Raw genomic sequence first — 24619 nt, forward strand, 5'->3', positions numbered from 1 at the left:
TATCTACTCATTGCGATAATGATGTACCCCTCTTTGGTTCAAGATCTCTTCTTCCGAGAACCAACTTCCATGCATTCCGTACGGAACCCGTTGTGGCAAGACCACCCGGCCAACGACTTCCTTCATGCTCACCGCATCAATGATCCATAACTCACTATGTGCGTCCGGCAGAGGATCTCCGCGGTCATCCAGCCAAGATTCGTCAAAAACATACGTAACGAGCCATCCATCATCCTCAGAGACACCATCCTTGCGAGGCACGAACGAGCATTCCTGTGCGTAATGCCTCGGAGGCAGAGCAAAAACTTTGATGGGGTCATGAGGATCCTCGGAGTTGATGATCTCATGGATAGAACGAGTATCAACACATCCATGAACCTGGGACGGTGGATTGTCAAGCCCCTTGCGGAGGATTGACTCCACGTTGACCTTAACCAGGCTATCTATCTTGAAGCAGCTGTTATGCGTGGTCGCAAAATTTCCTTCCCTCATCGAACAGCCGTAGACATACTTCGTTGCACTCATTTGCAAGTGTCCAGGGACATGAGGAAACTCAAACGGGATCGCGGATAGAGCCCATTGCTGTATGATATGATCCGAGGTACCGGCGGAGGGAAATTGATAATAGTAAAGGCGACACTCGGGTTCAGATGGACAGGCCCATTCCGGACAGTCCAGCCCACCCATTCAGTATAGAGGAGAAAGGCTGTTGATGCGACACAGCAAGGTGTGAACTTGGTAGCCATTGACGTCCCTCTCGTCCCATGTATTGACGGTGTGCATCACTATGCAGGCATCGGTTGTATACCATTTTACCCTATCTGGTGAGTGTCGTGGAAAGACCCCAAGGCGTGTATGGCCTGCGGGATCGTACTCGACCGCTGGTCTACCATGGCGAAGCCTGTAGGGATCTAATGAAACAGGTGTATCAATAAGTACGGTGTGCCTGTGAGACACTCCAAAATCGTGCATTAGCTTCCCTGATTTTAATCCCGGCACAGCCTGGTTCAAAGCCGGGGTGGCGCTGGTAGGGACGCCTTGCGGCACGATTGAGTAAGTGATATAAGGCGGGAGAAACGTGGAATGGAACAATATGAGTTCTCCTGTCTCGCGATCCACACGGGGCTTGAGATGATGTCAGATTCCAAGAAATAAGCTTCTGGGTCGGCCTAGATTCCATACATGAGCCGTAGTCATTTCTTTGTACACCCCTTCAAGACCAGGAGCACCGAAATAGGGTTTCGATGAATCCTCCTGATCTGACTCGCCTTCAGCCTGGCTTCCGGTAAACCAGCCAACGGTTTTCAAAGAGGGAAGAAAAACCCGCATGGGAGGCCCGATTTCATTAGTGGCAAGGACTCGGCCATCGTGATGAAAGAGGCTTGTATTGGCAGTACCTATTCTTTTAATTGGACGGGCGATCCAACCACAGATCGATGCAGTTACTATCGCTGCTGTGCGTACGAGGCTCATTGCTATTTTGATCGATGATGTTCTGGGATCAATCATGGTGTTCATACCAGGAATGACGGGGTAGATCCATGGGGACTTTTTACGGGCACTGTAAACATCTGTCTCGATATACTGATTAGAGAAAACCGGCTGGACTCTTGGTGTATCTAGATCCCGCTTGAAGAAGACGCCAGTGAGCATGCCATCGCCGTCGAACCAGTGGATATCGTGCTTTGTGTCATCTTTAAGCGGGTTACTTCCATTCCGAACGTATTGACCACCGTGGAACTCTTCGGGTATTGAGCCCTTCACAACACAGGTAATGTCAGACACCGTGGTCTGGATGGGCGCAAAGTTTCCGAGGAGATACCTATTCATCGTCTTTTAGCGTAGTAGCTTATTCAGTAGCAAGGGAACCATACAAATTCTTTTGCTGACCTGCCATTTCTTTGCTCTGCTGCTTCACAGCTTGAAGACTACCAACCCGAATGTTGAAAAGGTGTGTGCAAGGAACAAATTTATCTAGCCTAGCTCGGCTGGACAAAAATAAGATATATAATCAGGCTCGACGCCAGCTATACGTCATCAGTGGTCGTTGATAAGACCATCTAATACCCTTCGGCAATTGTAGGTAGCACAACAACAAGGCAGGGTACCACGGCATTTGTAGATATATGCTCAACTATGTCGATCCTTGATTGAGCGCCAAATAACCCCAGAGTGACTCTGCCGTCTTGTAGTGCAGCTTGAGAAACACTGCACTCCTCTTTAGCTCAAGTATAACTGCGTCATGATCGACCATCGTCATGTCGATAATTTGTTACACCCCTCGGTGTACCTTGACCTCGTTATCTTACTGTCTTGGCATTGGCAAATATTATATAGTGTGCAATGGGTTATCTTGTCGCCGTCACTAGATAGAGGTACTTTGCTATTATCATCGAGTACCTTACTGCACCCTTGGCTCGGAGACAATCAACTCAATATGCCATATGAGTATGCAATCATGTAGGCAAATATCTACCATGCGAGCAATTACCTTTCACTGAGTACAGCAGACATCTTTTCTCCAACGTCCCGTGGGCGCTTGGGGTTACCGCACTATCTTGGCCCATTATGACACGATTGGACTGGGCAAAGCTTTGCACTATTATAGCTGTACGTTCACCTTGACTGTAGCCCTTTTGGCTACTCTAATATATTTATAGGTTGCAATCGGAGCGACTATGCCATGGGATTCGTACTTGATCCACAACGAAATTTTCTCCTACAATCCTAGTGCATTGTTTGGCTACAGGATATTGCTCGTTCCGGTGGAAGACGTTTTTTTCGTCGCGTTTCAGACTTACAACACGGGGATGCTTTATGTCATGCTAACACGTCATTTGGTTTTCCCTTCTTTTCTGCGACAGGTCTCCACAATCTATCGAGCTTTAGGTATCATTTTTCTTGCTGCATTTACTGTGGCTGGTATGATTTGCATCTGGCATGGGGGTAGATACACCTACCTCGGGTTCATTCTCGCTTGGGCCTGCACAGTTCTCTTATTACAATGGTAAAGTCCACAGGAGATGAAGGAGTCCTTTTTAATCTTAATTTGTATGCAGGCTACTCGCAGGCGGCTTCATAGTCCAGCTCCCAGTACAGATGCTACTGATATCTGTGATACTACCTACATTATTCTTGTGGGCAGTTGACACATATGCTTTGCAGCAGGGAACTTGGGTTATTCAGGCTGGAACTAAGCTTGACTGGCAAATATGGGGCAGGCTCGATATCGAGTATGTCACGAGAAGCAGCCAGGAGAGACTTTGCTAAATTTCATCACAGAGAAGCATTATTCTTTTTGCTCACAAATATGATGATTGTGTTTGGCATTGCAGTAAGTGACTTTGCAATAGCTCTGACACACGGTCGACTAGCTAGCTCGCCTGGTACTATCAATACTCCTCTTTCATACAATCATATCTGACACGATTTTGTTCGTTTGCCACATACCCTAGATGATGACTTTGTGGCTTGCATTGAAAAATCGGTTTGCCGCCTGGCTATTTCGAGTCAGAGTATGTATATTGGTTCTGCTATGTTTCAGGGGCCACTCCGGATCGACTTAATCATGCTGTACGTCAACAAATCTTGTTTTGAATGAGTAGTGAACCTAATTTACGTCGAAGTTATTCCTTCTGCCGAATTGCAGATGACTTGGTCGACGAGGCCGGAGATCGAAAGAATGCCTCAGATGTCCTCGACCAGTGCGCTTTGGAGCTGGAACGTCGCTTTACATCAAAGGTGGACTGCGTTGAACAAGGATACTCCAAGTACCCGGAGCTCACCCAAGCGATAAAAAATTTACCCGCAACAAGACTGCGCATTGAGCCATTACAAAGTCTTCTTGAAGGATTCCGCACGGATCTAAGATTTGATAGCGAGTCCAATTCGTTCCCCATTCATTCAGAGCAAGACTTGGACAACTACGCCTATCATGTCGCAGGCACAGTGGCTGCAAGCATGATAGACTTGCTCGTACACCATTTCCCTTGCTATGCACATGCTACGAACGATACAGTGAAAAATGAGACCCTGGCAGCAGCAGAAATGATGGGTCGAGCGCTACAGTTAGTCAATATAGCGCGAGACATTGAAAGAGATATTGCGATAGGTCGAGTTTACATTCCTACTACCTGGCTCAAGCAAGAAGGTATCACGCCTGCGGATGTAATCAGAGGTCAACAGACTGAATCTGTTGAGCGCTTGAGGGAGCGTGTCCTTATCAAAGCCCAGGACTACCACGATCGTTCATTACCAGCGCTAGCCTCCCTACCGGTAGAACTTCAAGGCCCTCTACGCGCGGTAATCGAAAATTACATGGAGATTGGGGCTGCTCTCAAGCGTGGACATCGCTCCGGGCCTGTCAGGAAGCTTAAGTTGTCTTTGTGGCGTCGGTTACTGGTCACCTATCGTGCCATGATGGCTTGATATCAAAGCTATATTTCGATAAATGCATGGATCCTCGGGACAGTGTGCGGTGATGCAAGTAGAACCCAGAATGTATATCCTCTATGTTTGTGGTTCATCAGCCTGAAATAAAGAATTTGCTTATACCACCGCAAGCTGCTTTTTTGAGTACTACGTATGGCATAGTACAGCTACTGAAGACTCTTAGCTTCGCAGGATGAAGCACATCCGTTACGAGACTACAACAATGCATCCATTCGTCCATATGTAGCCATGACCAATTATCTAGGTCTGCCTGAAAGAATTCATGCTGTCCTACCATACAATACATGATGCAGTGTCACAGAAAACAACTCATCCTCAGGTAGTTTGGTCTGGCCATAACCCCCTGCATGTATTACGTCTGCATGATGAAGCATGGGCTCTGCTGCAAGTACCCCTCCATGGCGTATTATATTCTCATCTCTCAGGCACCGTATCACAACGCTGGACACAGTATGCCGCAGACCTATCTTGTAACAGGATTGCATAGACATGAAGGCGGCCATCTCAGCGCATAGAGCGGGATATTCTGGACCGGTGCAGCAAGGATCGGGCTTTAGAAGACAGTCCAATTGCAAGTTTGACATTTGATTCAGCGTCTCACGCGAAAAGGTCTTCTATATCCCGGCGGGTGAGTAAATTGCCGATCGTCCCTCTTCCCTGCTTTACTTGGTCACGCAAAACTTGGAACAAGGATGGCAAAAGTTCAGTAAAAGAACGTTCCATCCGTCTGAGTACCATGTAAATGCCCCACTTTTGCAATCTACAATACCGGGCTGATACGGTAATGGCAACTTTTATGAAAAGATACACTCCAGATGAAGAAGTCTGCAAGGAGCACATATAATTTAGTCAGATGGATTGAGCAGCAGCGTTACTCGACGCCACTGTGCTATCATCCAATGTAGTTTTGTATTCTCCCAACCCTCTTCACTACTTCAATCCTGCCCGAAACTTGACACATTGGTCCAGAGGAGACATCAAGTACAATTACACGATGGCCAAAAAGTCCGCCATCGTAGTCGGTATGTACATTCTAAACAAAGCCTCTGCAGCCTGCTTTTGACGGTGCCATAGTGTCTGATTAAAATATCACAGGCGCGGGCGTGGGAGGAATTTCAACTGCCGCGCGACTTGCCCGGGAGGGATTCAAGGTGACTGTGCTGGAGAAACATGCCTTTGTTGGAGGGAGATGTTCTATTATCGAACGAGATGGATACGTAAGTTCTCGGTTTGCAAAAGTTTACCACTAAACTAAAGCAATATAGCGCTTCGATCAAGGGCCATCTCTTCTCTTAATGCGTGAAATCTTCAGCAGAACCTTTCAAGATCTTGGAACATCCCTCAGTTCGGAAGGTGTAGAGCTACTGAAATGCGAACCCAACTACTGCATTTGGTTTCCAGATAATGATATTGTGGAGCTATCTTCTGATATAACACGGTTGAAAGAGGAGGTCATCCGACACGAGGGTATAACGGGCCTCTCTAAGCTTTTGGACTTCCTGAAGGAGACTGGTCAATACTACAATTTGACCTTGGACTATATAATGAACAGAGATTTCCCACACTTCCTCAGTCTTCTGCAGCCCAATGTCCTGAGGGCGCTCGTCGCTATGCGCCCATGGAATACCATGGCTGGTATCGTTGAGCAGTACTTTACTAGTACCAAGATGAAGCAAGCATGGACATTTGCTTCTATGTACATGGGTATGAGCCCATACCAAGCACCTGGAACATATAGCCTGTTGCAGTACTCCGAGACCGTCGATGGAATTTGGTATCCCCGTGGTGGGTTTCAAAAGGTGAGTTATACCTGTCAATCACACCAGATCAGACACCTCCCATATTCCGCGCAATAACACATTAGGAATACAAATTAACAAATAACCACCACCAGGTCCTACAAGCCCTTGCAGACGTTGGCCGTAGACTCGGCGTGGACTACCGTCTACGGGCCCCAGTAGACTCTGTTCTCCTAGCACCGGACCAACGGTCGGCAAAGGGTGTCCGGCTTAATTCAGGCGAAGAAATACACGCTGATCTGGTTGTCATAAATGCAGACCTAGTGTATGCCTACAATAATCTACTCCCAGAATCAGGATACGGCAGGTCATTACAAAAACGCCATACCTCCTGTAGCAGTATCTCTTTCTTTTGGGCATTTGATACCACCTTCCCACAGCTTAAATCCCACAATATATTTCTTGCGGAGAAATATCGTGAGAGCTTTGACTCCATATTCGTTGACCACAGTATCCCGGATGAACCCTCGTTTTATCTGAATGTTCCCAGTCGGATTGACCCAACAGCAGCCCCACCTGGCAAAGACGCCGTCGTTGTGCTAGTGCCTGTAGGGAGCCTGAGGGAACCGGGAACCAATGATAAGAAACACTGGGAGAGGATTATCCCAGACATACGTGATCTAGTTATAAAAACAATCGAAGAAAGGACTGGTCTTCAAAACCTGAGGTCGAAATTGCTACACGAGACGTATGAGACTCCTCACACGTGGAAGGATAAATTCAACCTGGACCGTGGCGCTATACTTGGGCTCTCGCACTCGTTCTTCAATATGTTGAGCTTTCGGCCTAGTCTCAAACATCCGACGATAGATGGACTCTACTTTGCAGGAGCTAGCACCCACCCCGGCACAGGGGTCCCAGTCTGTTTAGCAGGAAGTAAGTTGGTCTGCGAGAGGATCTTACGGGACACAAGGCTCGAGCAACGGATGTTGTTCGCGACTGCCTATATTTGGGTGACATTTACGTTGGTTGTTGTTTTGGCCACGGCGTGTGTAACTTTGCTTTACCCGAGTTGCTTGGATAGCTTTCTATGTCTGGTTCAGTAAGACGTGGTACTACGAAGAATCACTACTATCAAAGTCGGTTGACTATATGTCATAGTAGTAGTAGTAGTAGTAATAGAATTTATTAACCTGATATAGCAGGCTGTGCTAGTAGTCCTGCTGTGCAGGTATTCCTTAGACTTCTAGAAAGGCTATTTATATATATATAAAATGCAAAAATAATACAAAATATAGTATTACTAATCCTGTATTACTTATCTCAGATCCTGATATTATTACTAAGATATTATATATTTAAAGAGTTTATTAAAAAATATATTATATTTTATTCTATTCTCCTGTTTTCTAGTTTTTTATAAAATTATATCTGGCTCTGTTTTATATTTTTTATATAATATTTATATAAATTTATATTTATCCAGGCCTTGCCTGGCTACAGTAAATTATTATAAATCTTTCTTATAGTTTTATATCTTTATTATAACTTATATTACGGAATAGTATCTGTATACAGTCTGTATAATTTATATATTTAATATTTTTTTTTAATATTTTTTTACTTAATAATTAGTAAAATCTTATTAAATTAGCTCAAGAAACTTATTTTAATTATAAAATTAGTAATATAGCGAGCCGCGGCCGGCTTATTTATTAATATATTAAAATTATTTTAATTAACTGTTATTTTCTGCTTTCTGAATTTTTACTAAAACTTAAACTAGAATTTTAAAGTTTCTTATAATTAAATAGAATATATTTAAGAGTCTGTAATTTTTTATTATAATTATATTTATTTAAATTTCTTATCCTGATTTTATATAAAAAGTAATTTAAGATAATCTGGTCTGTATATAACTGAATTAGTATTAAATTTTAAAGTTTATTAAAATTTCTGTAGAGCTTAAAAGATATTTTAATTAATTTTAATATAAATATTTAATTAATTTAATAAGAATTAATTACTGCTTCTATTATTTTCTTTATTATTTTTTTATTAATTAATATATAGTTTTTTTTTATTATAGATATTAAGATTAACAGTTTATTTATCTACTTCTAGTTCTCTGCTATTATCTTAGTAATTTTATTTATATATTCATTATTATAGACCCCCTCATAGCTAGAAATCTAATAGTAATAGATTTCTATATTTTTCTTATATAATTTCTTGACCTTTTTAAATAAAAAAATTAGAATATATTAACTAGAGAATATTTTTAAGATATATATAATCTTCAGTATAGCTTAATTATTATTAAATATATATATATTTTTTTTCTGCCTGGCCCTGTCTCTTTCTAGAATCTTAATTTATATAGTAGTCAGTTACAGGTCCCGGAGTTCCATTATATATATATTACTGATAATTTCTGGACTTATATATTAATAGATCTTCTTCCAGGTTCTATTCTCTTTAGATATAATAACTGCTATTCTTATATAGCCTCTGTATCTACTCCCGTCTATATAGAGAGTAAGCTCCTGTCGCGCCTCAATCTGTGCACATGTTTCGATCGCCTGCTCGCGGTCCTCAATAACCACCTTGGGTGGGTCTCTCCAGGGAGGCGGTTGACTATATGTCCATGTATCTAAATACTGATTTTTAATACGCGCCGGATGCCCGGTTGCGAAAGATTGCCTATGACTAGTGGATATTTGTTGGTATTGCGTAAAAGTGTCCAGCTGAGATGACGCGGTATCACTGTTAAGGCATTGAAGATTGGCCCGGTATATTCACGACAAGGGTGGTATCAGGGACTGATCATAAGGAGATCCGGAAACCTGAGCGCTATTTACTTGGAAAGATTCTGATTGAGATTCTGATTGAGAGTCACTGCCAATTTGGTTGACACCCGTCATGCAAAGCGACCATAAAGGCCGGTAGAACGCATAACTGAAAACAGAGGATACGCTTCTTGTACGTTTCCAGGCCATGTAGTAGCCAGGATGTTAAGGGGGGGGGGATAATTAAATAAAAAGCAACATGTTAATTGTAAGCTGAGTATCGTCTGGAATGGAGCCACCGCTCAGTTTCAAGATAGCACCACTACCACCGGTAGGACGACCTTGCTATAGAGAGAGCCGTCAGAAGCCCAAACGCCATTGCCAACATTACCCAGCGTCTATAATCCTTGGTGGTAGTTTTCGCTTCCATCCAGTCTTTCATTATCTCTCGGACCACGAACTTGCCACTGAGCAGACATGCGGGAACTCCTGCGCCTGGATGTGTACTAGAGCCCGTAAAATACAAACCTTTAATAGCGAAATGTTTCATCTGTGGACGAAACCAAAGAATATTGTCAAAGTCATGAGATAAGCCTAGAATGGCTCCGCGATCCAAATTGAACTTTTCACGCCACGTAAGAGGACTGTTCACAATTTCGTGGACAAGCTTTTCACGCAGATTGCGGGCTCCTGTACGTGCTTCGATGGTGTCAAGGACAATGTCGCGCGTTTGAGCTACTAATATATTCCACCGTTTCTCTTCTTCATCACGATCCAGGGTGTCGACTAATCGACCAACCGGGACGAGAACCATGACGGATTCCCTGCCTGCTGGGGCAGCTGTCACATCTACCCGGCTGGGAACATTGACATAGAAGGAGAAGTCTTCCGGCACGTCATGATCGTCAAAGATCCTATCAAAGCTCTCGCGAAACCGGCCTGCCAGAAACACGTTATGAGGTCGAAGCTCAGGAATCTGCTCATTGAAGGCCCAGTAGAATGAGATGCTACTGCAAGAGGTAGACCGCTTGCGTAGGCGTTCAGCTTCGCGGGAGGGAGACAGAAGATGGTTATAAGCATAGACCAAATCAGCATTCACCACAATGATATCAGCTCGTAGAACCTCGCCGGTTTCCAAACGTACACCTGTTGCTTTTGCATTATCATCACTGAGCTCGATCTTGGCTACCGGGCTATCCAATAAGTACTCCACCCCAAGGCGACGCCCCACTTCACTGAGGGCATGTAGCACCTGTGGTAGTAAATCAGCTCAACTGTTCCTTTCTTTGAGGGAAATAGTTCCATACGCGCTGAAAGCCCCCTCTCGGATACCAGATCCCATCAGTCATCTCAATGTAAGGCAAGAGACTGAAGGCACCTAGGGCGCGATAAGGGCTTATCCCGAGATACATGCTTTCGAAACTCCAAACGCGACGCATCTTTTCCGATCGAAAATATTTGGCTACTTGGCTGTACATGCTCGTCCAAGGCCGGATATGAAGGAAACCTTTGAAAAGCGCCGGATGGAACATGCTTCTTAGGGTGGGAAAGCTTTGTTTGAAGACACTCTCCTTACAAAGCTCATATTGCAGGCCCGATTCGGCAAGGAAAGTACAGAAACGGTTGAACCCCCCTGGCCCCTCATGATACTCCATTTGCGCTTTGAGATGGGGGATGTCGCGGGAGAGCTCGATGTGATCATGATCTGGAAACCAGATGCAGTAGTTGGGCTCACACTCAAGCATATGAATACCTTCATTCTCCAAAGAAGTGCCTAGCTCCTGGAATGCCTGGCGGAAGAACTCCGGCATAAGCACTAGAGAGGGACCTTGGTCGTATCTCTTTCAGCATGTTAAAACATCTTCCTCTGTGTTGCTGAGACCAATGAAAAACAAATTTGCTGCAACAGAAATACATACATATCCATCTTTGTGAAGAAGTGAGCATCTACCGCCAACAAAATTATTTTTCTCGACCACTTTCACCTGGAAGCCTTCAAGGGCCAACCGAGCCGCCGCAGCTATACCGCCGGCTCCAGCACCTGCTTTGGTCAGTAACGGTGGTTTTGCAGGTTCTCAGCTTGCTAACCAATCACAATGACGGATGCGGGTGATTTTGTGGTTTCCATGTTTATGTAAAGCTTCCGAGTTTGTAGAAGGATAGCTCGGCTGAAGCGGGGATACATGAAGGTTACATAGAACTAATTAATGCTAGGGTCTACGTTGTAAGTAAGGGCAACTACGATGATCCCCATAGTGGCGGGTTCTTCAGAGAAGACGCGGCCAAGCATGCTACCCTTTCTTCCAGCATAAGATTCAGCAAGCCATCATATGACCTGTTTTATCAAAGGTTCACCGTATGCACTGATCCGAGAATGGCATTCGTTCCCTTGCCGCATGTAGTAATCACAATGGATAATCAGATCCTGCAATGAGTATAAAGGGGGCCCGGACGGCAATTACGTCGGATTACGTCGTCGATAGGACTTTGAATACAGGTGACACAGGAGATGGCTTACCGCTTTTTATCTGTGCAGAAGATCAGAGAAGATCAGCATTTCTGCAATCAAGTTGTTATGGTGACGTGTTCGTAATATTATAGTACACACGAGCGAATTTGCAAACGCTTGTGTATTAGCCGTAATTGCAATACCACCCCCGCACTACATCAGTATTGTCGCATGATAGCAGGAGAACAACCCATGATATTGATGTCAGGGCATCTTTTCTTTCGATGACAGTGAATAGAGTTCGAGGACAGAAAAGCGTGCAGAGAGTGCTCATGTCGAGGTAGTGGTGGCCTGGAGACTGATGCCTCGTAACCACAACAGCTGCTTTTGGCACTTAATCACAACACAACGCCAGACTGTTATGATACAGCGACCATGATGGAACACCTTCTCCTTAGTGACTTTGATCCGACTGAGCACACATTACCAGGAATGTTGGATCATTATGCTCATCTTCGACCAGATGCTGTCTTCGCAGAGTATCCCCTATCCCAATCAACGTATAGCCAGGGATACCGCAAGATTACCTACCATGATCTAGCTAATGCTGTCAATGGAGTTGCCAGATGGCTGATCCAGAACCTCGAAATGGGCAACGGGTCGACGAAACTTGCTTACATCGGACCGAATGATATGCGATATAGTGTGCTGACACTGGCATCCATTAAAGCTGGATATTCGGTATGTGGAATACAAATTACCCTGAAGATTGAGTGAAAGCAGTTTCTCATGTTTAGTATAGATGTTCTTCCCTTCGCCCAGGAACAGTGCCTCTGTGCAACGCGAACTACTTCATCATATGCAGTGCAAGGTTATCATTTGCCCTACACCACGTCCCCCACATATTGTCGGAATTTTAGAGGGAGACGAAATGCACGTGTTGGATGTACCGACAACACAAGAGCTCCTCGACACAGCTTATCCACCACTTCCTTTCTCGAGGTCTCTCGGAGAGGTTTTGTCCGAACCCCTGTTGACCATCCATACTTCCGGCTCAACAAGACTACCCAGACCTATGACATTCACGCATGATACGGCAAAGAAGGGGATGAAGATGCATTGCTTGGATGCCCCTGAGGAATACGAATGTTTGAATAAGGTTTACTATGGGAAGCGAGTGTTTCTAGTTCTTCCTCCCTTTCATGTATGCTCTCCGTTGGGCCCAGGACTAACCCACCCCTCGTGCGACTTGAGAATAGAGCTAACTCAGTGCAGGGTGCCTGCTTGGCTAGCCTACTTCTAAATGCCCTACCGTTCAGCACTGTCATGGTTGCCCCACTTTCAGCAGCGATCCCATCAGCCTCGGGACTGGTGGAGGGTATAAAGCAAAGCAAGGCTAAGGTAGCCATCGTTCCTCCCTCTATTCTGGAAGAGCTGGTACAAGAGCCTGATCTACTAGAATACTGTGCCCTAAGCTTAGATTGTATTATCTACTGCGGTGGAGATCTCCCACAACAAGTAGGGGACGTGGTTGCAGTCAAGACTCCCTTGTACAACCAATACGGTTCTACAGAACTAGGGCTTTTACCCATGATTTTGTCCAATTCATATCGCAAACCAACGGATTGGAAGTACCTTGAATTCCATCCAGATATGGGCTTACAGTTCCGACCTGCAATGGATGATCTGTACGAACTATACATGGTTCGTCGGAAACTCGTGGAGACACAGCTTGTCTTTACATATCCTGGTTTCACAGAAGCAAACGAATATGCAACGGGAGATCTTTTTGAGCGCCATCCATCACCCGAGAAGTCGGGATTGTGGACCTGGCGTGGCCGGCGAGATGATATTATCGTCCTTACCAATGGGGAGAAGATCAACCCGGTCGGCATGGAGCACTTTATTATATCTCGCAGCAGCGTAATCACGGGCGCTCTAGTTACAGGGTCACAGCATTTCCAGCCGATACTATTGGTGGAGATGAAGAATGATGTGTGGGAAAGAAAATCAAAGGATCGTAATGCATTGTTGGAAGATATATGGGCCATCATCCAAGAAGCGAATCAAATCGTTCCCGCATATGCACGCATTGGAAAAACACATGTCCTGTTTACTGAATTTGCAAAGCCAATGAGACGTTCTGCAAAGGGAGCCATTCAGCGTGCAGCGACAATTAAGCTATACCAGCAGGAGCTTGAGGCACATCATGCAGCCGTTGCATCCGACCATTCCGTTGAAGAGGGACCAGGCATTCTCAGCTCAGACCATATGACCAGCCACGATTCTGTGGTTGGATTTATTAAACAAGCAATTCTAAAAATCACAGAGTGGGACTGCTTAGATGAGAGTGATGATTTCTATGTTCACGGAATGGACTCCCAACAAACTTTAAGCGTGGTCCGAATCCTTAAAGAAGGCTTGCCTTGCACGGGCGTTTCTCCCGGGATGTTGTATGCGAACCCTTCCGTGACAGCTCTGACACAGGCCTTGGTCGATAAAAGCTGCGAAAATGATAGGGCTCATCAGCAGGGTATTATAAACAAGAGATTAACTGAGAGATACAAAGCGCTACAGATGTATCAAGGCTTGATCGACCAAATCCCTCGGGTGGAGGCTTCATATTGCCGGCAAGAGAAACATTCTGTTATTCTCACCGACAGTATAAATGGGGCAGGACCATACATTCTTGACATGCTTCTCAAACATCCCTCGGTAGCCTATGTCTACTGTCTTTCACATGTGCACAATGGCATTGCGCACCAAATAGATGCTAACGAATGCCGACGACTTGAAACCAATCTGGATCCGCTAAATATTACCTTTTTAGAAGCTGACATATCGCAGAAGGAACTTGGCCTCCCACCTAGTATTATTGACAATCTTCGGCACAGTGTCACGATCATTTTTCATAACGCATGGCCTATCAACCTCAATTGGGCATTCTCCTCATTTGAACCCCATCTTGTCGGCCTGGTTAACCTTCTTCACTTCTGTGCGGTCGCATTTGCCCGGCCAAAGCTCTTCTGGGTCTCTTCCATTGGTGCCCCTCTCAAGCTGCACGGCGACTCCGGGACATTGCCTGAGGAAGTGATACAGATGGATCAGCCCAGTGTTAACAACTACGGCGAAAGTAGATACGTCGGAGAGCAGCTTCTTCACTACGCCCATGACCAGCTAAGCATACCCATATCTATCGCTCGTCTAACATACACCCCGGGCACAATGGAACATCCATCCGTGTGGAGCCCTGACGACTGGTTATCAGGCCTGGTCTCCGCATCACTACAAATGGGCGCTCTGCCTGACTCTCTGGGGCAGCGTTGGAGTCACGTCGACTGGATTCCTGTTGACCTATTATCTGACATCCTCGTCGATCTTGCGCTATCCCATGGTTTTGACGATGCTAGAAGAGATAATGAAGTGGAGTCTCGACTCCAGGTCTTTCATCCTGTAAATCTTCACCCCGTCGACTGGCGTGTCGTTCAAAATATCATCATCGAGGAGACACAAAAAATCACTGGTCAACGCTTGAAACCCATTTCACTTCATCAATGGATACAGCAGATCCAAATCGAGCATGGTTCACATGTTTCAGGCTCTGATCAACCCCATAACCAAAACCAGGAGGAAGAGGGAAACCGGTCCTCATGCCGGCAAACAATGTCTGGTCTACATTCCGCCATGCGCATGCTGGACTTCTATCGAGATGTATTTGCCAGTGATGCGATACATGCATTACCGGAGACTGAAAAGACTGCCGAATCGAGTGCTATACTCCGGAGCGTTCCAGCGGTTCAAGATGAATGGATCCGGAAGTGGGTGCGCGAATGGGTGGAAGCTTTTTCCTAGGTACTCGAGGAGTCATTCGGTGTTTCCTTGTTATCTATTAGCCATCACTGGCTCTAGTCTGCTCTGATATTACCAATTTGTTACATTGTCCGGAAAGTCGGAGACCCTATTTTTCCTTACACTCCAAGCAGAGCGGGGCCGTAAATAAAGTGATCTGGAGAGTAAATGGATTCCAGAGAAGCGAATTAGGTCCTTAGAGAGATACCTTGCGTAGTGTTCAATATAGCAGGCTGATCGGCACAGCTCCGAGGCTCTTTGAACTTATCATAAAGACGCCATGACTATCTGCTTATCAGGATTTTTGATCGCCGATCGTCGGCCGCGAATGCCGACCCCTCATTATCATCCAGCGCTTCCCCTCTTTGCCTCTCCTCCTCCTTTATCTTCCCTCCTGCCAATTCAATTCCACCATTCTGCCTCATTCACCATGGCGTCTACTACAGATATCAAACCCTGGCTCCGTCCAGACCCTGGATTCTACATTCTTGCCCATGCCAATATTGTCGAGGTCGCCAGCGGTACAATATTGGAAGATCAGTACGTGCTGATATGTGAGGGAGTGATTACTGCGATCACAGCGTCTTTACATCGTCCGCCGCCCCCAGAATACACGATCATCAATTGTGATGGCATGTACATTTGCCCGGGGCTATTCGATGCTCACGTGCACTTCGTCGCCGTTCCCGGCTTCAAAGATCTATCCATGGCGTTTGGGAATTTCAACGATGTATCCCTCTTGCGACAGCCATACGTCGCGACGCAAATGCTCTACCGCGGGTTCACGAGCGTACGAGACTGTGGAGGTGCACAGCTGGCCTTGAAACAGGCAATTGAGGACGGCGTGTTTCCGGGGCCAAGATTATTCATTGCCGGACACGCCCTGTCGCAGGCAGGAGGCCACGGGGATATTCGCGCCGCGCACGACCACGTGCAATGCTGTGGAGGACACACCAACGGGCTCGGGCGCATATGTAATGGAGTGCCGGAATGCATGACAGCGGTTCGTGAGGAGATCCGCTCGGGCGCTGATTTCATCAAGATTATGGGCTCCGGTGGAGTGTCGACCCCGACAGATCGGTTGGACCAATTGCAGTTTACCAAAGCCGAGATCCAGGCTATAGTAGAATGTGCTGAAAATGCAGGCACTTATGTTACAGCGCACGCCTATACCCCGAAGGCTATTATGCATTGTATCGACAATGGTGTGAAGGGAATCGAGCATGGCAATTTCATCACCGAGGAAGTCGCTAAGATAATGGCGGAACGGGGTATCTACTTGACTCCGACACTTATCTCATACGCGCAGATGGATTCTGAACGTTGGAAGGGATATCTCCCCCCTGATGGGCAGGCTAAGAACACCGAGGTCTTGAGTGCGGGCATGCAAAGCTTGAAGATTGCGTCCGACGCGGGAGTCACTCTCTGCTATGGAAGCGACCTGCTTGGTCCTCTGGGTATAGCTCAGACTGGGGAGTTTGCGCTCAGAGCGCAGGTTCTCAGCCCACTGGCTGTCCTGCAGAGCGCGACCATCAACCCGGCGAAGATGATGGGTCAGGAAACGCGGATCGGACAGATTGAAGAGGGGTTTTTGGCGGACATACTTTTCCTCAATAAAAACCCGCTCGAGGATGTCACTATCTTCGATCGGCCGGAGGAATGTGTCCTTGGAGTGATGAAGGAGGGTCGCGTGTACAAGAGTCGTTGTGAGCAGCTGACGGAGGATGCGCACATCCCGGTGAGACTGACGCCATCTAGACAGTAGTACTGTCTTCTCTGGGCTCTACCTCTCAACATAAATATCAACAGGCGCGTTATTGCACAAGAGCATCAGTAGATCCTAGAAAGTCACGTAGAGCAAAGAAAGTAATGCGATCGCAGTTTACCCTCCCTAAACACTCCCACCCTTACCAGTCTACTTTCTTTCTCGCTTTAGAATCGCAAGTCTGTGCCCTACACAATATGCAACTCTGTCTCTATCATCAACATGACATTCCACATAACACCACTCTATTTACACCACACCTTCCTAGGAAGAGCAAGCCACAAAGTCATCACCACTAGCACCCGTATGCGTAATTACACCCGCCAATTCATCGTCTCCGTTGAAAATCACGCGATCCGCTCCAGGCGAGCCACCAGTATAAACATCATAGTCGCTCATAATAGGATATTCGTAGTATGTGCCGCTGACGGGGAAGTCGAACCCCTCATAGTCGTGGTACTCGTGCGGGTAGTCGTCAATAGTATCCCCAGACTCGTAAAGAGAGTATCCCTTGGCCTTAGCTGCGCTGACATCGCTAGACCAGTAGCAGGTGCTTCCGCAGGTGTACTCGCAGCTTTCGCGGCTTTCGAGGTTATTTCTGGCGGAGGGAGAGGCGAGAGAGGCGGAGAGGAAGAGGGGAAGAAGGGCGATGATGCTCTAGTTCGGATACCTGGTTTAGCTCCATAATCTCACAATGGCGGGGGCTTTCGGTCCGTACCTTGAATTGAACCATGGTGACTGTCGGTGCTGTGGCTACCGCCTCAACCTATTTACAGAGGAAACTGATGTCGAGAGGATGTGTTCGAACCCCCAACACCCCCGGACAAGGCGACCTATTTATCCCCTCTATTACAGGCCTCCTCTTGCAGGACCATCTAGTCGGAGGCCTCCTATCAATCAGGCTATAAACGGGATAGCCAACACGGCACACGGCAAGGACTCCCAACTCCGAGGTTACATTGCATCCGGAGCAGCCGATAAGATAGCATCGTTCCTGGCACGTTCTTCCAGTCGCGACAGCCACAGGATCCAGGGTCTGTCGATCTTCACCCATCAGGGCATTCCATCCGAGACCCTAGATTGCTTAGCGCCCCCCACTCGTCAGGAACTCCAACGGATCTCCCAATGGCGTCCGATAACTTTGGCACGGAGGAGGCCGAACCAACAATTGTTGCTGAAAGCTGGTGAGAAAAGCATTTCAGGTTAGGGATTGGCTTATCAGCTGGGGTTGGTTTAATAAAATGACTACTTGAGGGGTTGCGGACCTCGCGGGATAGTCTTATCCTGACTCAGGGATTAATATATATATTACCCTTCCCAGGTGGTGTCTGGATTGCCATTCTGGTGCATGATCAATTCGATACACACTATATTTATTAGCTCAATCACAATTCCACATCACATGTCAGTTTCTTTTCTTCCGGACATGCTAATGCTTCGGAGGGTATAATGGTGACTGGTTTAGACTGGAAACACTAAAGAGCAAGTTGCCAGAAAAGGTTAAGTATTAATTTTCGAAGACGCTAAGAGTAATGAGGGATCGCTTCAATGCTCTAGGAATATAGTGGATCGGGTAGCCAGTAATATGACTGTGTTTAAATGATATCCTTCTCAGAATTGCGTCGAAGACGTTAGCCGAGACTGCTACTTTCGCCAGTAGTTTTCATAATCGACTGTTGTGACCGAAAATCTTCGACTCCAGCCTCTCGCTTCAAGTTGCCCAGCCATACAGGATTATCCGCACAGGTTTGGTTCCACGGATCGTCACAGGAATAGACGATCATGCGAGCCATATCTTGTAACGTGGAATCGGGAGGAATAACACCAATCTCCAGTTGACTTCTGATATAATCTGTAAGTTCACGTTCCAGAATACGCCAGTGATTGACGTCCTCGACAAGATCCTCCCCTGTGGCAGCGGGGCTATCGGCCTCAAAGCTTATCTCCAGCGCCTTGGCGGACTTGGCACTATAAGGATTTGTCGTTAACCGTTCCTGACCGATTAGATATGGTGGCATAGCATTTTCCACCAAGCCTTGCACGGCCGTCTCAAATCCCCAATCTCCTTGCCACTGGCGCATGTCCATTCCAGCCCTGAAATGTGTCGCAAGGTGCTCTACACGCTCTGTCCAAGTGTTGAGATTCGTGTCACAGAAACCACATCTTGATTGTATCTCACTAATGCTAGTCTTCCAGCTCTCCATCCATGATCCAAATTTGACATTGTGAACTAGTCGTAGGTGTTGGTGGAGATGATCTTTTCGGGAGAAGGTTCGCTCCTGTCGGCCCTTCTCATGACATAGATGATAGTTATGGAGATCTAGGTGCTTCTGGTCCGGGTTAATGGCCAGACACAAAGCGCACACGTTGTGGCCGTCTAGAGGGACAATAACACCAAAGGGCGAACAGGTCCACTCCTCTAGGGATAAATGAAGGGACTTTTCATGCCGCTGCCAGTCATACTTAGTCTTGAAAGTATCGGTACAGAAAGTACACTGAAAGCGACGAAGGCCTTGAGCGTGAGGTGGAGCTAGATGGTTAGCAAGAGCTGGTGCCTTGCTTCGCTGCTGGCGGCGACGGCGATGACGGCGGTAGTTGCTTTGACCTGGCAAACTAGAGCGCGGTAATGAGCGCTGGGAGAAGGCAGATGCAATCGATATACTAGAGCTGGAGGATCTACTGGTTTGGTGGCTGCCAACAGATGGTGTTGGGAAAATATCCCAATTCCCAGGATGGGAATCTTGGCTGGTCCGGGAATCTAATGAATGTGCTGCAGAATTCACTGAACCTGTCGTTTGTTCTGCGTGAGAGCCATGTGGAAGGTTCGACAGCGCTTGAGCTATGTCGCTCGGTGCAGCAGGCTCATGTTCAGGTGGGGAATATCTCCAGCGCTCGAAAGGTGTCATCTGCGACACAGATTGATGCGGGATGTCAACAGCACCCGATGGTAACGACTCATTCTGTTGCATGGTAGATGATCGAGCCTTTCCCCGACGTCTGGAGTTTGCAAGCCAGTTGCGTAACTGAGTCCGCGTCAATCCTGTGCGCTGCAGGAGCTCTTCGCGCTCTTCTCCAGTTGCAAGCGGATGCTTCTGGCGTTGGTCAAGCCAATCTCTCAGAATGCGAACTGTCTCTCTGGGAAAATAATGAGATATGCGCTTGCGCCCACCCTGTTCGTACTCTGCATCGGATGCAAGCGCCGAAGGAGCATCCACAGCGCTCTCACCTATGATAGCTCCTGTATCTCGAGACGCCATGCTCAATGCTTCAGGACAGCTGGACTCATATAAGGACTCATGGGAAATGCAATCCGCACGGACAAAATCATGTAGAGGATCATTCTCCATTATAGATGAATCTAGACTTAATTGCCCGAAGAAGTCGTAGTTTTCTGTAACATTGTGTGAATGAGGTATATGTTGGTTGCCATCGAATCGTTCCTCCACTGGATACCGGAGACTTGAAGGGTCAAAAGATAGAACTGCTGGGTATGAATCATGCATCATAGGGCTAACTTCGCCCGAATCCAAGTAGGTTGGGGCCACATTTTCCTCACGGGAGTGAGAGCAGTAGCTGAACGGTGGCTCGTGGAGGTCTGAGTTGACCATTAACTGCGGTATGTTTCCGGACGTGAAACCGACTCCAGGCGGTAAATGAAAGCCAAAGAATCAATAGTAATGGAAGAGGAACAGGAACATGTGATGATGCTTCATGAAAGGCGATTCAAGTTATCTCGGTGTCCGCAGCGGGGTTGAGTCAACTCGCAATCTGCGGGCGGGCTCGGTCGGGAACTCGGGGCAAAGTCGGGGCAGCAATACCGAAACACTCTTGCTCTTTAGTGGAGCATTTATACGAGCCGGACTCTCGCTCTGTGCATTTGGATTGGGGGGTTTCCGGAAGGTGGAAGGGCGCAAAATCCTTCATGGCGGCCTGAGGCCGCAACAACATTTCCACAGAACTACCCCCTTCACCGCCCAAAAAATAACAGATTCTCGACTGGTGGTTGCTGGGGCTGGAATGGCTTAAAGCCGCTTATATCCGAGGTTTTCGCTCCGAGGTTCGCTAGTTTCTGCCAGTTCTGAGCGGCCTATAGGGCGGTGAGGTCTGCACCCTCGCTGAGCTTGTTGCTATTACTACCTCTACTACTTAGTAGTTAGGGCAGTAGTTGAAACAGACGCCACTCTCTAGTGGTAGAAGGCTCTACGTAGCTTTAGGCTACTCTGGGAGGCCTGCAGCTCTGTGATAACCGGAAGGTTGTTTGCGCCCGGGGTACGTCTGTAGTGCTTCATCTACTCTACTGGGAACTCGTGGCTCGAATTAATCAGGGACGAAAATAGATCTCAGCCAATTTTGTTCTACCACGATCACTTATCGGTCGATAGTTGCTTCGAACACGGGTGAACATGTCCGAGATTAAGCACTCGGGACATTGGATAGTTGGAGCTCGTCTCGTCTGCGACGGACCGCCGGTGGAGCTTTGAACTGCAGCATATATCTACATAGTATGAAACAGTGGTGCCGAAGGAAGCTCGACATGACTGGATTTTACTCAAGGGGTTTTTGCGTTCAGTCATAATCTGAATACGCTTCGTAACTTCAACCCAGCAGATCATCCATCATCCGTTCTTGCTCGGCTCGGATCTGTGCGACTCCGCCTCACTCCTTCCCTTCCTCCCCGGATCCTGTCATCATCCGTTCCCTAATCTTTCCCAACTCGCCGGATCTGTACGCTGATTGTCATCCGGATGATTTGCCAACACTTCGTTTTAACTGCACTCCTATTATTCCATAGCAGAACACTGCCTTCACCCAGTATGTACACTGTTTGGCGTTTCATTGGAGGGCTTGGGACAGATCGAGTTGGCCAGGATGCTGTTCCTGCAGCGTTATACGTAGTTTACTTTGGACGCAAGCCTAGAATGTGTTTAGTCATGTCTTTTTTCGAGCCTATACAAATAGATTCCAGGTATCTCTGTCAACTTGAATAAGATGTCTTTCTATTCCCACAATAAGCGCCAGGGCTTATCTCTCTCGAACAATGGCTGCCAACTCGGCGCAGAATGTTACCACAAACAGCGCCCATGCGATAGACACAACAAGGTCCACCGCGGAGCCAGAGCAAAGAATCACACCCAATGTAACAGGAGAGGTTTCCTCCAAGAAAACAATCGCCGAAAAGCAGAGCCATAGAGACCGCGACGAAGCGACCCACCTAGCGACCGAGAAGAAGTCCTTTCGCTTCTTTGCGATCATCGCGGCGCTCGCGCTCTCTGGACTTTTGACTTCATTGGAGGCGACCATCACCTCCACTGCCCTCCCGACCATTACAGCAGACCTTGGGGGTGCCAATCTTTACGTATGGGTGGTCAATGGCTTCTACCTTACTCAGTACGGACCGCTCACCATACACACTGTGTCTCGTCTAACGTGACTTTATCGCAGGACAGCATTTCAGCCATTATTCGGCCAGATCGCCGACATCTACGGTCGCAGATGGCCCATGATAATCAGCACGGCGACCTTTACCCTAGGCAGCGGCATATCAGGTGGCGCCAGTAACATCGACATGTTAAACGCCGGTCGACTAATTCAAGGTATTGGTGCAGGGGGCATCAACGTACTCATCGAAATCATCGTCTGCGATCTGCTACCCCTTCGCGAACGAGGCCGCTATTTAGGTCTCATGTTCGGCCTCATCGCCATCGGAACCACGCTGGGCCCTCTGTTCGGGGGCCTCATAGTCCAATACACCACTTGGCGTTGGGTATTCTACCTCAACGTTCCTATCGGCGGTGCCGCTATGGTAACATTATTCCTCTTTCTCCGCGTGAAATCCGACCATACCCCCGATTACCTGCATAGATTGAAACGCATCGACTGGCTGGGAAACACTCTCTTCATCCTTTCTATGATATCCGTCCTAATCGCCCTATCCTGGGGTGGTAGCCAGTACCCCTGGTCTTCCTTTCGCGTCATCGTCCCTTTAGTCCTTGGCTTCATTGGCTTTGCCGTCTTCTTCCTCTACGAGGCTTTCCCGAAACACTGCCCGAACCCTACCATGCCGCTGCACCTTTTTGCTAACCGCACGTCTGCTATGGCTTTCGGCCTCACCTTCCTGCACAGCCTGTCCGCCATCGCAGTCATGTACTTCCTCCCTGTCTATTTCCAGGCTGTCCTTGCCGCTTCACCCAGCCGCTCGGGAGTCCAACTCCTCCCTACTATCCTTTTCATGATCCCGGCTGCCATAACCGCTGGCGGTTTACTGTCTAAATTAGGCCGCTACCGTCCCATTCAACATGCTGGCTTCGCGTTCATGATCATCGGTTTTGGGCTGTTGACTCTGCTAAAGGATCAGGCGAGTACGGGCCAATGGGTCGGATATCAGATTCCCAGTGCGGTGGGGACAGGTCTTGCCCTGCCTGTCCTCCTTCCTGCTGTGCAGGCGTCGCTCACGGAAGCAGATACGGCGCTCTCAACTTCAACGTGGGCGTTTATTCGCAGTTTCGGGCTTATATGGGGTGCGACTATTCCTACAGCGGCGTTCAATAATCGGGTGAATGCGTTGTTGGGGAGGGTTGGGGACTCCAGTGTTGTGGAGCAGTTGAGGGACGGGAAGGCATATGAGGCGGCTACGAAGGCGTTTATGGATTCAATTACCGATGAAGTGACAAGGGCGCAGGTGGTTAGTGTTTATGTTGATGCTATTAAGACGGTGTGGTATGTTTCTATGGCTTTCGCTGGGTTGGCGTTTTTGCTAGTCGTTGTGGAGAAGGAGATTCCGTTGCGGAGGGAGTTGGATACCAAGTTCAGTATGGAGGAGAAGAAAGAGGGGACCCAGGCAAATCAACCTGCTCCGTGAGGGAATGGCCTAGTAATTCTTATAGTTCGAAAATAATGAGTAACAAGTCATGGTATAACCATGATTTGGATTATGTGACCTGATGATACCATGCGGCAAGTCTAGCTGGGGTCTTTCTTGACCATGACTCTTTGGGTACACCCAGTAAGAGAAGCAATACCAGTACGCTAACCCCGTCCCATCTCTTAGACTCAGTGCTTAAGAAAACAAGGGACTGCGACATAGCCAACCTGTAGAGAGAGATTGGAGGCGCTAGGAGCAGAGACCCAAAGTCTCAATGAGATTGTGCACAGACCTGCGCAGATGACTGTCTGGGGCGGTAGGCCCGTGTACGAGTAATAAGATTCCACTTAAGTTCTTGTGTATTCATCTATGATTCTACTATATATGGGCTCTACAAGTGAGCCTCAGAGAGAGGAAAAGAGTCGAACGTAGCCCACACGCATGATCTATTCACTGGTTCGCAGCAACATATTGTAGATGTTCCAGGTGAGAGAGTCAATATATGGATGTATGAATACCGGGAACGCGGAAAGGCAAACAAACAAAAGCATTTGACAAAAGTGGACAAAAGCGGACAAAGCCTTTTTTCAAAGCAGATGAAAGGCAGTAGCATTCCCTACATGTGAACAATCCATGCCTTGGAGTGGCTAGCACTTCTCTATGATTCACTTCAATAGCTATATAGGAAATTACCCAGTGACACGCAGAGTTTAG

The 24619-nt window shown here is 47.2% G+C and overlaps 10 protein-coding genes across 10 annotated transcripts; 5 read left to right on the plus strand and 5 right to left on the minus strand.

Moving 5' to 3' along the window:
* Positions 1–3: 3 nt before the first annotated feature.
* Positions 4–525, minus strand: AKAW2_61042A (uncharacterized protein; the record flags this gene model as incomplete). The annotated part of the gene is made up of 1 exon (XM_041693235.1): positions 4–525. The coding sequence occupies one exon, from the start codon at positions 523–525 to the stop codon at positions 4–6; it is 522 nt and encodes a 173-aa protein (XP_041546540.1).
* Positions 526–1137: 612 nt separating this feature from the next.
* Positions 1138–1830, minus strand: AKAW2_61043A (uncharacterized protein; the record flags this gene model as incomplete). The annotated part of the gene is made up of 1 exon (XM_041693236.1): positions 1138–1830. The coding sequence occupies one exon, from the start codon at positions 1828–1830 to the stop codon at positions 1138–1140; it is 693 nt and encodes a 230-aa protein (XP_041546541.1).
* A 1738-nt stretch (positions 1831–3568) lies between these two features.
* On the plus strand, positions 3569–4428 carry AKAW2_61044S (phytoene/squalene synthase family protein; the record flags this gene model as incomplete). Its single annotated transcript, XM_041693237.1, has 2 exons — positions 3569–3573; positions 3627–4428. 2 exons carry the CDS (start codon positions 3569–3571, stop codon positions 4426–4428), a joined length of 807 nt encoding a protein of 268 aa, XP_041546542.1.
* A 1319-nt stretch (positions 4429–5747) lies between these two features.
* Positions 5748–7297, plus strand: AKAW2_61045S (phytoene desaturase family protein; the record flags this gene model as incomplete). The annotated part of the gene is made up of 2 exons (XM_041693238.1): positions 5748–6251; positions 6347–7297. 2 exons carry the CDS (start codon positions 5748–5750, stop codon positions 7295–7297), a joined length of 1455 nt encoding a protein of 484 aa, XP_041546543.1.
* Positions 7298–9302: 2005 nt separating this feature from the next.
* AKAW2_61046A (phytoene desaturase family protein) lies at positions 9303–10791 on the minus strand (the record flags this gene model as incomplete). The annotated part of the gene is made up of 2 exons (XM_041693239.1): positions 9303–10165; positions 10359–10791. The coding sequence occupies 2 exons, from the start codon at positions 10789–10791 to the stop codon at positions 9303–9305; spliced, it is 1296 nt and encodes a 431-aa protein (XP_041546544.1).
* Positions 10792–11864: 1073 nt separating this feature from the next.
* AKAW2_61047S (putative NRPS-like protein biosynthetic cluster) lies at positions 11865–15281 on the plus strand (the record flags this gene model as incomplete). The annotated part of the gene is made up of 3 exons (XM_041693240.1): positions 11865–12170; positions 12232–12633; positions 12705–15281. 3 exons carry the CDS (start codon positions 11865–11867, stop codon positions 15279–15281), a joined length of 3285 nt encoding a protein of 1094 aa, XP_041546545.1.
* Positions 15282–15708: 427 nt separating this feature from the next.
* Positions 15709–17043, plus strand: AKAW2_61048S (uncharacterized protein; the record flags this gene model as incomplete). The annotated part of the gene is made up of 1 exon (XM_041693241.1): positions 15709–17043. The coding sequence occupies one exon, from the start codon at positions 15709–15711 to the stop codon at positions 17041–17043; it is 1335 nt and encodes a 444-aa protein (XP_041546546.1).
* A 264-nt stretch (positions 17044–17307) lies between these two features.
* On the minus strand, positions 17308–17776 carry AKAW2_61049A (uncharacterized protein; the record flags this gene model as incomplete). Its single annotated transcript, XM_041693242.1, has 2 exons — positions 17308–17700; positions 17762–17776. 2 exons carry the CDS (start codon positions 17774–17776, stop codon positions 17308–17310), a joined length of 408 nt encoding a protein of 135 aa, XP_041546547.1.
* Positions 17777–18674: 898 nt separating this feature from the next.
* AKAW2_61050A (uncharacterized protein) lies at positions 18675–20651 on the minus strand (the record flags this gene model as incomplete). Its single annotated transcript, XM_041693243.1, has 1 exon — positions 18675–20651. One exon carries the CDS (start codon positions 20649–20651, stop codon positions 18675–18677), a length of 1977 nt encoding a protein of 658 aa, XP_041546548.1.
* Positions 20652–22081: 1430 nt separating this feature from the next.
* On the plus strand, positions 22082–23902 carry AKAW2_61051S (MDR family MFS transporter; the record flags this gene model as incomplete). The annotated part of the gene is made up of 2 exons (XM_041693244.1): positions 22082–22431; positions 22486–23902. 2 exons carry the CDS (start codon positions 22082–22084, stop codon positions 23900–23902), a joined length of 1767 nt encoding a protein of 588 aa, XP_041546549.1.
* Between the last annotated feature and the right edge of the window lie 717 nt (positions 23903–24619).

This window comes from Aspergillus luchuensis, chromosome 6 (assembly GCF_016861625.1).
Source record: "Aspergillus luchuensis IFO 4308 DNA, chromosome 6, nearly complete sequence".
NCBI lineage: Eukaryota > Fungi > Ascomycota > Eurotiomycetes > Eurotiales > Aspergillaceae > Aspergillus > Aspergillus luchuensis.